The following is an 11,511-nucleotide window of genomic DNA, read 5'->3' as shown; positions in this document are numbered from 1 at the left end:
TTGGACTTTTTATTGGTTTGCGTTGAACCTTTGGCACCTGTAAAACTTATAGTCTAGAGCAAACTAGTTAGTTCAATTATTTGTGTTGGGTAATTCAACCAACAAAATTCATATAGGGAAAGGTGTAAGCCTATTTCCCTTTCACTTGTTGTGAGTGACCCGGACCCCACACAGGAAGGTTCGGGACCCGCCCCGGGGTCCGGTCTGTATCCGCGGAGGTCCTGGACCTTGCCCGGAGGTACGGGCTGTGTATCCAGGGGTCCGACACTTTCCTATGGGGGCCCGGACCCACTTTTGACACCTTGGAGTATATCGTCTCCTCCAGCCACGTGGTGGCCCCGGAGCCGCCCACGTGGTGGGGTCAGGCGATGTTTGCCACGTGACTAGAGATAGCCGCATGGACTCCGCACTTTCATACTGTAGTAAGGGGTACCCCAGGGTACCGATAGTTCCAACTTCCAACAGATTCATTATTCCATCACTCAATATTTAGTTTTTTAAGTAAGCACAAAAAAGCACATCCTCTCTCTCCTTGAATGTATCTCTCCTACACGGAAATTAATTGATTGTCGCGGTTGCACACACAAATCGAACTACATTGCCCATGAATCAAGCAACGTCTACATTTAGAAACGTATCCGGTGCTCAATGAGGTACGGTGCTCACGTGTATATTTTAAGAGAAAATCTCTTCAATAACATCCAAACTTATACCAATCCCTTCAATGTCATCAGAATTTATAGATTCCATTCAATGCCATCAAATTTAAATTTAATATCTTCAATGTCATTACCGTTAGTTTGGAGCTACCACCGTTAGTTCAATTTTAAGTCAATCCCTCCAATGCCACTAAAATCTATACTGATCCCTTCAATGCAACTAGAAATTGGTTCGATCTATTTGGAGTTTAAAAATCTAGAATCAAAAAATATGGATCAGATTTTTAAAATTCCACGATTTTTTAAAAACTTCAGTCAATACTTAAGTTTTTTTTTAAAAACAAACTGATATAACGAAGTAATTTTTGGGGTTTACAAAAAAAGTATGTGCTTAAGTTTTTAAAAATCGTGGAATTTTAAAAATCTGATCCATATTTTTTGATTTTGGAATTTTAAACTCCAAATATATCGAACCAATTTCTAGTGGCATTGAAGGGATTAATATAGATTTTAATGGAATTGGAGAGATTTACTTTAAATTGAACTAACGGCGTTAACTCCAAACTAACAGTAATGATATTCAAGAGATTAAAAATTAAATTTGATGGTATTGAAGGGAAGCTATAAATTCTGATGGCATTGAAGTTATTGCTATAATTTTAAATGTCATTGAAGGGATTTTCTCATATTTTAAATCTAGGACGTCCATCTCACATCTTACCGTAGCACCAATTTTATATATAAAAACACTTCCACCTCTCATGGTGTTAGGGATTATTTGTAAAATTAACTGCTGCAGCTAGATGTGAGATGAATGTTACAAAAATTTAAAATGTGCATGTGAGCACCATGCTTCTTTGAGCATCAAATATGTTGCCTCTCCAGTCACATAAATCAGTTGGAGCAGAGCTCAAAGACTCACTCAAAACAGAACATATCCTATACGCAAGATCATATTTGTATACATGCACAAAGTCAAACTGGATCATTCAGCATGTGCCATGAACCGTCACGAATAGAAGAACGAGAGGAGAGAAACGGGCCTAATGTTTCAGGCTGTGGGCCTTCCATTAGCGGGCCAATTCATGACAGTCCTAGCATAATTAGGACGAATGAGCCGTCACCCATAGTAGCCCTTCTAGAACTCTCCCATCCGGTTCCTACCGAGTTTTCCTTCCCCACCTCCCCGCCCCACCCATCGCCGAATCGGAGTCCCGCTCGCGTCCACCCTTGCCAGAGCTCGAGAGCTACCTTCTGGTCCGGTTGGACAGATCCCTTCGGGCGCAGCGTCCCCCCGAGATTATTCAGGTCTGATGCTTTCATTTCCCCGTCCCGCCTATGCGATTTGCGCCTCAGTAGTAAGGCATCATCCGTTTCGAATTCGGTGTGCCGTGCGACGCCCATTTTGATTTTGTTTTTCCGGATAGGAAAACTGAGGAACATGCTGAGGATTTGTTTATCGTGTCTAAGTGATGATACTGGTAGTAGACTAGCAGTACATGCCGGAAGAATTACTTTGTTTATGCTTGGCCGTAGGGTGTCTGACGACGGTGCTGTATGCGTACGAAATTATGAGTCATATTTCCGCATTTCATCGGCACTGGATTGACAAGGAAGGTAGTTTCATCTGTTCAGCTTAGCTGGTGTTTTGGTTGTGGGGAAGAAAGCACATGTAATTTGATCACTAAGCATTGATGAACAGTACCAAAATTACTGTATAAACAATTAAAATTACGAGGAGGGGGGCATGGCCCAGCTTACTCTTAATTAAGGCCCGCCTCTGGCTGTAGGCCTGCTTCCTCGAAATGGATAACTGTCACACTCTTTCATCACTGGTTTACAGTTCACTGCAGACATGATGTTGTAGAGCTAATATTATTTCTGTGAATGCGTTTTGGGTGTCATGTTTGATCATCTAATTGATGAAGGTTTGCTCTTGGGAAAAATGTGTCTGGGCTCCACTTGATCATGTGATGTTGCAGTTTCAGTTATTACATTATTGTTTACTGTTTATTTACATATGGACCATGCTACCACATGTCCATATGAATTGATGATTTTGAACTGGGGCTCAGGCTGGAGTTATGTGACCGTATAGTGTTATCTACACGATGCACAATTATTTAATACATATTGCCTGTATTTTGATTTTTGAACCAGGCAAGGTGCTGTAACATAAGATGCAAGGGGGAAGAGGTGGGAGGCAGGGTTTGTTCGGTTTTGGGGACCCTTTTGTTGGTTTCGGCAGCTTTGGACAGCCAGGGAACATAATGTCCGGTTTCTTTGGTGGCGCAAATCCCTTTGATGACCCTTTCTTCACAAACCCCTTTGGTGGCATGATGCAACCTAGTTTCTCAACCCCTTTCAGCGGCATGATGCAACCTAGCTTCATGAACCCCTTTGGTAGCATGATGCAACCTAGCTTGCTTGGATCAAGTATGTTTGCATCCCATGGCAATCTCAATGGAGGCACTTTTGGAAGCCAGACACATCTCAATCAAGGCATGAGCAATGCCAGTGGTTTCATTCAGCAAGCCTCTGAATCGAGCAGGCCTAAAGGGCCAATTATCAAGGAGTTGTCTTCAGATGACGAGGATAAACCAGAGGATGATAAAGAAGATGGCAAGAAGAATGGCAACTTTAGGAAGCATCCAAGGGAAAGCAGAGAACCGTGTGTGGAGGACCCAGATGAAGAAGAAGAAGAAGGTCAGTTCATTTTCCTTATTGGGCATGTTATTGTTTAGTGTCCATGTTTGCATTGCATAATCATTTGAATTTACATAGCCTATCATGTCTTGAGCCTTATACCACTTCACTTTCCTTTTGTAAGTCAAGGACTGAAATATTTTCTGGCAATTCTTGGGAAGATTCAGTAAATAAAACATTTTTTAAAATTCAGCAAATGTACTTGGACCTCATACAATGTAAATAAAGTCAACTTCGTCTATCATCAAAAAGACCTATTGTATCACATAGCTTCAGTATGATCTCATCTCATTGTATTTCTAGAAAGCCTACTCAATTGGTTTTTAGCCTTGTAGGTGGCATGTTACGTTGAAGTTGAACTACTAGTTTATTATGTTTAGCAGAGTATCTTTTATAATATTCCCTTAGTGTATGCTGTAAAGGATTCGCATTACAAGTGGAGGCTACTAATGCATACATACTATTTTGCAGATAATAAAAGACCTAAACATAGACAATTTGGGAGGGAGCTCAGCAGATCTGGTACATCACGTCTACAGCCTCAGACATTTATGTTTCAGAGTTCAACTGTTACATATGGTGGTCCAAATGGAGCCTGTTATACATCTTCAACGACTAGGAAGACTGGTGCAAACGGAGTAAGTATATATCATCATCTCATGAATGTTTTTCTTCATCTGCCGCAGTTTATCCCTTCCCCAGACCCCACACGTGGAAGCTTTGGCACTGGGTCTCCCCCTTTTTTTTGCATATTTGTAGGGTGAAGGGCAGGCCTGGTGAAGTGGTGAGAGTTGTCTCATTGAGTACTCATGTGGGAGCCTCCCGCACTGGGTCTGTCCTTTTTTGCTTATATGTAGGGTCCAAGGTTATAGTGGTAATTATTTGTGAATGCTCTAGATTACACTGGAAGAAAGCAAGGAGGCAGACACAACTACTGGTAAAGCCACCCACAGGATCTCACGTGGCATTGGCATTAAGGTATTGATATTCCTTGTGGACGTCTTGCTTTCTTCCATCCAATCACACTGATGCTGTGATTAGAGCTACTTACTATTATCTGTTGTTGGTATGCTGCAGGGTCACTCGTTAACAAGAAACCTTAACTCCGATGGACGTGTGAACACCCTTCAAACTTTACACAACTTGAATGAAGGTTTAGTGTGTTTGTGTTTTCAGTTTTCACTGTTGGTGCTTTATTGTTTTCCTCCCACCTTCCAAACCAATTCTGATACCATTTTCTCTTTTCCATTCAGATGAGCTTGGTGGGTTTGAAGAATCATGGCAAAGAAATGCCAGGCAGAATATGCCTGGCTGGGATACTAGAATGAACATGCTTGGCAACGGTATAGCCTATGCCCCTCCCCTCTCATTGACTCTTTCTCTCGCTCAAACATTTTTTTTGCCTAATTCTAGAGAAGAGAAGGACGGTATACAGGCACAATTCTTTTTACGAAATCAAGGGTTTGACCATAATGTTTCTTTCTTTGTGCTAGCGGTGGTATCTTGAGTTCTTTACACAAATGCTTCGTAACAGTAATCCAATCCCCAAGAGCACTATCATCTATTATATTGTAGATGGGGGATGAATCTTGACTTGTATAGTGGTTTAGATATCCTGTGGTAATGATAATTTTTCTGAACTGTAATTAATCACATACAAAGATCTGGTGCGGATAAGATCTTTGGGTCATTGACATTTCGAAGAGAGAAAAAAAAGCTCAATGCATGTATCCACCTCTAGGCATGCATTTTAACACACAAATCTATAGTGTATACAGTATATGTGGCATAACAGTTAATCACAAATGACAACGGTTAACCACGATAACACAATCAGGACACAAATCCCCTGTAGCCAGCAGCACCACAAATGTAGAATGTGTTGTTCGTTGTCTCATTTGAGTGTACGCCTTCAGTTGGCTAGCTTTTAATCACACTTCTAATAATTTGTGCCACTTGTGCTAATAATTTGTGGTGCTCACTTGATTTACATATTCAAACATGATTCCTATGGTTCTGAGATCTTACTCAGTTGCAAAATCATGCAGGAAATCTTCACACGGGCTTCCGAGATGCGAATCAAAGGCCAGCACTTCCTGCCCCAGGACGATCCCGTAAAGCGAATTCCTCATGGAACTTCCAGAATGGCTCTTCCACGGGTCGTGCACCCCGCACATGAGTTCTTCTGTGCCATACGCAGGATCACAGTGCTCAGTACCGGTCGCATCCACTATTTTGCAGAAAAATGTTGCAACCCGAGCGCTCATTCGAAAGACTACTGTATAGCTTATGACAGTTTTTTAATATTGAAGAGCTTCACTGGAGACAACTGAAAATCAGAAGCTTTCCTTAGTTTGAGCAGTTCTATCCTAGTGCTCCAATCACTGTAGTTTAGTGCTGCCTAATATGTTTTGATGGGAAGGACAATTTCTTCATGAATGACTCGCCCTAGAATCATGTAGCCTCTTGCCAACAGCTTATACATCCACATATTTAAACTCTACTCTGCGAACACTTGAAAAGTCTTATATGGTGGTATATGGTGGCATGAGTATGTATGTTTGTAATTTTTCTTTCAGATGCATTCTAGCTGCCAATAAGACCGTCTGCAGCAGTCTATCTAGAGTTTATTTTATACTGTTCTACACTGTAGACTATACTGTTCATAGATTAGAGTTTAAATATGGTTAAATATGGCTATGGAGATGAATAAGCTGCTGGATATAGTCTAAGCTAAAGTACTGATTACGGTTGCTTCTAATGTAGGGGCAGCAAACTGTCGTGAACCAGCTAAGGCTCCGTTTCAATCTCACGGGATAAACTTTAGCTTCCTGCTAAACTTTAGCTATATGAATTGAAGTGCTAAAGTTTAGCTTAAATTATCACCATTATCTCTCCTGTTTAGATTATAAATGGCTAAAAGTAGCTAAAAATAAGTTGCTAAAGTTTATCTCGCAAGATTGGAACATGACCTAACTCTGCTGACCTGACCTGCCTCTGGCCAACAGGGGAGGAGCGGGGAGCCTCTGCTGTGCTCGGAAGACCTGCAGTGCCTACAATTCCGTCCGAGGTCGGAGTCGGACGTACCACATGCTTGCATTGCGTTGGGGCAAGGCAACGGCAGTCATCATCAGCCATGCCGCCACCAACCACCACGTCGCCACCCCCCTAAATGCTCTGCACGCGCCAAGCATGCCCTCCATTGCATTGCATCTCATGGCATTCATCAGCAACGACGCGCCACCACCAGTACGGCGACAGGGACAAGGACGGACTGTCCCAAATCCTGGGATCTGCATGCATGCGCACTTCCTTTCAGGCTTTCAGCACGTCATTTGAAGGGTGTCGTGCGCAACTCGTCGTGACATTTCCACGTTTCGAACAGAAATCCTCGATACAACATCAGTGCCATGAGGCGGTAGTTAACTAATAAAAACTCGCCGTCACTATGCAATCACACCATCTTACTTTACTACTACACTACATCAACCGAGCTCCCGAGGAAGGAGCCGGGGCTCAGCTCAAACAAGGAGCAAATGCAGTTACCAAGCGAGTAGCCGAGATCAGTAGCGGTTAACTAACTCAACACCAAGCAGTCACCACACGCGGGCAGGTAGCCAGCGTGCTCCGACTCCGGCCCACCACCGTACCGCCCGACGACGATCACTAGCTGCTGGTGCCGAGCTGCTGCAGCACGGCGGCCATGGCGGGCCGCTGCGCGGGCGCCTCGGCGGTGCACAGCAGCGCAACGCCGGCGAGCTTGGCGGCCTCGGCGCGCGAGAACCGCCCGCGCAGGCGCGGGTCCACGAGGTCGTCCAGCCGCCCGCCGCCGTCCTGCTGGAGGTGGGGCGGCGACACGGCGCGCCGCCCCGCCAGCACCTGCAGCACCACCACGCCGAACGCGTACACGTCGCCCTGCTTGTCCGTGGACCGCCCCGTCGTCGCGTACTCGGGAGCCAGGTACCCCATCGCCGCGCTGTCCTTGAGCGCCGCGAACACCACGTCGTCGGCCAGCAGCCTGTGCAGGCCCGCGCCGGAGAGGCGCGGCGCGTGGAGGTGGTCGAGCAGGACCTTGTCCGCCGAGATGCTCTGGTGCGCGAGCTTGCTGCTGTGCAGGTACTCGATGCCTGAAAGAGAAGGAAAAAAAAAAATCCAAGGATCCACAGAGAAAATCAGTGCAAAACAAAACAACAACGTATACGACGAGGCAAGGAAATAATCTGCAAGTTCTGAATCGTACGTACCCTTGGCGACGCCTTTGATGATGGAGACCCGTGTAGGCCAGTCGAGGACGGCGGCGGCGTCCGCTGCATCGCTTTCCTTGGCGTCGAGATACCGAGAAAGGCTCCCGTTGGTCATGAACTCGTAGACGAGGAAGCATCCCCCGCTCGCCCGGGACCGGCAGAATCCTTTCAGCCCGACAAGATTCTCATGCCGCAGCGACGTCAGCGCACGGAGGCCCCTCAGGAAATCGGCCTCCTCCGACTTGCAGCTGCTCTTGCTGATGCTCTTCACCGCAACAGCCGTCCCGTCCCGCATGACCCCCTTGTACGTTGCGGCGAAGCTGCTCTTGCCGAGCAGGTTCACGTCCGAGAAGTACTGCGTGGCGCACTCCACCTCCTCGAGGTTGAACCTCACGCTCGGGGAACCACACTCTGCCGCCGACGACAGCCTCGCCACCCCATGCTGTGACTGTGACCCCTCGGATGAAGTGTCCCAGCCGCCACTGGAGTACTCGACGTTGATCAGTGACGACACGGCGCTTCTCTCGTATGCTTCCTTCGACCGGTCCAGGCTAGGCCGGCCTTCCAGATGCTCGACCGAACTGCTGCCGATCTTCTGCTTCTGGCGGCGGTGCCATGAGAACGCGGACAGGCCACAGGCCGCTGCTCCTGCCACGATGACGAATGTTCCGGCAACAACAGCCCCTGTAGGGAGCGTCGAAGGCTTCAAGCAGCCTCCGTCGTCGCCGCAGTTCCGGTTGAGGTCGGCCGCCTTTTGAATCTGCTGGGGCTTGATGACAGAGGTCGATTCAGGTTTCCGGGGCGTTCTGCCGTCGTCGTTGCCGTCGTTAGGACAAGCTTTCAGAGAATCGAACTGCGCTCCACAGAGCTCCGGATTGTTCTCATACAGAAACCCCTCGTTCAGCTTCTTCAGACCTGCATCATCAGATCAACCAACATTTTTTTTCAGATAACAAAGGAAGTGAGCTGTGAGCATGCAGTGGCATCAAGAAAGAAAGAAAGCATAGCCTAATAGTTACCAGATGGAACACTTCCTGACAGTGTGTTGTTCCGGAGGTCTAGCGTTGCAAGACGAGGGATCTCAGCGAGCTTGGAGGGGATTGAGCCGAAGAGTTGGTTGGAGCTTAAATCTAGCCGTGCCAGTGCCGGCAAGTCCCCGAGGGATGCTGGGATCGCGCCGCTGAGCTGGTTGGACTGAAGGGCGAGAACAGTGAGCTTGTTTAGCTGACCCAGCTGGGTTGGAATGCTCCCTGTGAGCTGATTGTAGCCGAGCTGCAGCACTGCAAAGGGGAAACAAGCTTGTTAATCAATCTGCCGTTAAGAGAAGGACAAGCTAGGAGGACAATTATGGCTGCAAACTGACATTCGGTAGGTTGATCTACTGAGCTTTGGGCAGGCTAGCTTAATCCTAAAGTAGACAGACAGGTAATGGCAATTATGGCTGCGAGCAACATGAATGAAACCATACTAATTCCTTGAGCAGAATTCATAACTAGCTTGCTTCAATAACCAGGTTTTACTCAGCACAAAAGGCAAAGGATAAGATGGAGTATCATGAAACATCCGCCAAAGTAGCATGTACAATCAAATCCACGACAGCCAAACTGCTGCAAAACTCTGTCATTATAAAAGTGGGATGGGATGCCATGATACATACAGAGTACATCACAGATGCCCTACAAAGGAGGCCACAAAGGTCTAATTGTGCAGACAGGAAAAAAAAACAAACAGCCATTATGTCCTTCCATTCATGAGCTGTTGTCCCTCGTTGTTCCATCCTCTAGGCAAGCAATCATCGGGGGTGCAGGTGCAGTGCAGCACAATGCTTTGGAAGAACAAAAAAAGGACCTAAGGACATGTCCTGGTTATGTTTAAAAAAAAAACTCAAAATGAAGGAAGGAAGGAGCGCTTTGAGTACCACGAGAAGTTTACGACATGTCTGTCAGTTCAGAGTTGTGGAGGCTATAATATGGACAAACCAATTTCGGAACTATTCAAATTTCTTTTCCCTAAAAAAACAAGTACTTTTGTTTGTTTGTTTGTTTACGTATTTCCTATTCAAACAATCCGTATCCGACAACAGGAAGAACTGACGAACAGGGATGCACAGCTGGGCGAAACGGAACCCCCGGATTTCTCTCCGTACGTTCGAAACCACTTGTTCAGATTCTAATAAATTTCTAAAAAACAAATGTATATAAAAGTTCAGAAGGTCTCGTCACCTTGGAGGCTACCGAGTCGGCCCAGCTCGGCGGGGACGGGGCCGGAGAGGTTGTTGACGCCGAGGTAGAGCTCGGCGAGGCCGGGAAGGGCGGCGAGCTCGCGCGGTATCTCCCCGCGCAGGGCGTTGTAGTGGAGGTAGAGGCCGGTGAGGGCCGGGAGCATGGCGACCGCGGGAGGGACGGCGCCGGCGAGCCCCTTCCCCTGGAGCGAGATGGTGGCGACCCTGCCGCGGGCGTCGCAGGCGACGCCCTCGAAGTAGTCGCCGCGGCCGCAGGGGTCGCCGCCGCGCGCCCACGAGGCCAGAGCGCGCCCCGCCGGGTCCAGCGCCGCCTTCAGCTCCATCAGCGCGTCCAGCTCGGCGTTGCGCGAGGACGCGGCGGCGGCGGCGGCGGCGGCGCAGAGGAGCAGGAGCGGGAGGAGGGAGCTACGGGACGGCATGGCGCGCGGAGGGGCACTGGTGGGAGGGTGGCTGGAGCGAGTTCTTGGCGGTGCCGTGCGTGGGGTGTGGGGATTCGGAGGTTTATAGAGGGTGTTTGTGGTAAAAGAAAGTGGAGTGGGGGTGAAAAGCTGGAGAAGTGGAAAGGCGTTTGGATGGATAATAAAAAGGGAGGGGGTTTATCGGGATTGTAACTGGCAGCGTGCATACATGCATGATGAGGCTACTGTGGTACACGGCTGTACGTATCTGCATGTGTGCGTGTCTTCTGTGTGGTATCATACAAAAGGACGGATCAGATACTGTATCTGCTTAAGTGCCCTGCTCAGGAGGGGGATTATTAACTAGTGGAATGCAATGCCAATCGCAGGGCAGCACCTTTTCGGCTCATCCGATCTGCTCGCGACGTGACTTGCCTCCCGCTAGGCAACTAGGATCAGAACCGTTTCTGGATTCGAATTTTGAATTAAGCAGGATGTGGTGGAGTGGAGTAGGAGGAGCGTCTGCCGCGGGCGTGAGCGCATTAAATTAAGCGGGCCGATGAGGCGTGGGCCCCGTCCTCACGCTTGAATGTGCGACCCGAGTCAAACCTGAATCGCCAAACAAGGATTTTTTTTTGATCGGATGGGGTGCGCTGGCCATCGTCTCGTCTCAAGCAGTCGAGCTTGATCGACGATCGACGTGGCCGCTGCCCACTGCACTGCACGTGCTGTACGGTGGGTTCGAATTTTCGCTGAAAAATAAATGTGTGGCCTGGTTTCATGCTAATGTATAGTACTCCTACTACTACGGTGGTGTTTAGTTCATGCCTAGAATCTCATTTTTAGCTATACAAGGTTCTAAATTTCGTATTGAATTCTATGCCACAACCTCAACATAAGTTGATAATAGAATTTGCATTGGATTTTATGCGGTATACAACTTTCTCAAAATATATGCAGAACCAAACACCATCTATAATACTGGGTCACACAACCCACTTTGGCCTGCGCAGATCGAAAAGGCGGGCCTCTCACTCATGCGGTTTTAACCACAAACAAGTTCTAGGGTGTCACACCCGGATTTAAGGGACAAACCTGGGTGCGTTTCATATGTGCGCCAAACAAGATCAACACATATAATGACTTAGTGTATAGAGACGAATGCGACAAACTTTATTACATAACGAAAATGTCTTATAATATAACTGGTAATAAACAAAACGAACTAATATTATTATTCCATGACACCATCATAGCTGTCT

General features: G+C 47.3%; 2 protein-coding genes across 2 annotated transcripts; one reads left to right on the top strand and one right to left on the bottom strand.

The window, feature by feature from the left end:
* The first annotated feature begins 1,838 nt into the window (after positions 1-1,838).
* On the top strand, positions 1,839-5,867 carry LOC100193914 (glycine-rich protein). The gene is made up of 7 exons (NM_001138986.1): positions 1,839-1,967; positions 2,820-3,365; positions 3,837-4,003; positions 4,263-4,343; positions 4,443-4,518; positions 4,619-4,708; positions 5,414-5,867. The coding sequence occupies exons 2-7, from the start codon at positions 2,840-2,842 to the stop codon at positions 5,542-5,544; spliced, it is 1,071 nt and encodes a 356-aa protein (NP_001132458.1). The 5' UTR covers positions 1,839-1,967; positions 2,820-2,839; the 3' UTR covers positions 5,545-5,867.
* Positions 5,868-6,757: 890 nt separating this feature from the next.
* LOC100304214 (Putative leucine-rich repeat protein kinase family protein) lies at positions 6,758-10,327 on the bottom strand. The gene is made up of 4 exons (NM_001361388.1): positions 9,832-10,327; positions 8,629-8,889; positions 7,610-8,524; positions 6,758-7,492 (listed from the first exon to the last, which is right to left on the bottom strand). Exons 1-4 carry the CDS (start codon positions 10,268-10,270, stop codon positions 7,032-7,034), a joined length of 2,076 nt encoding a protein of 691 aa, NP_001348317.1. The 5' UTR covers positions 10,271-10,327; the 3' UTR covers positions 6,758-7,031.
* Positions 10,328-11,511: the final 1,184 nt, after the last annotated feature.

This window comes from Zea mays, chromosome 6 (genome assembly GCF_902167145.1).
Source record: "Zea mays cultivar B73 chromosome 6, Zm-B73-REFERENCE-NAM-5.0, whole genome shotgun sequence".
NCBI classification, from domain to species: domain Eukaryota; kingdom Viridiplantae; phylum Streptophyta; class Magnoliopsida; order Poales; family Poaceae; genus Zea; species Zea mays.
The sequence above is the reverse complement of the archived record's forward strand: the minus strand, read 5'-3'. Positions and strand labels throughout refer to the sequence as shown.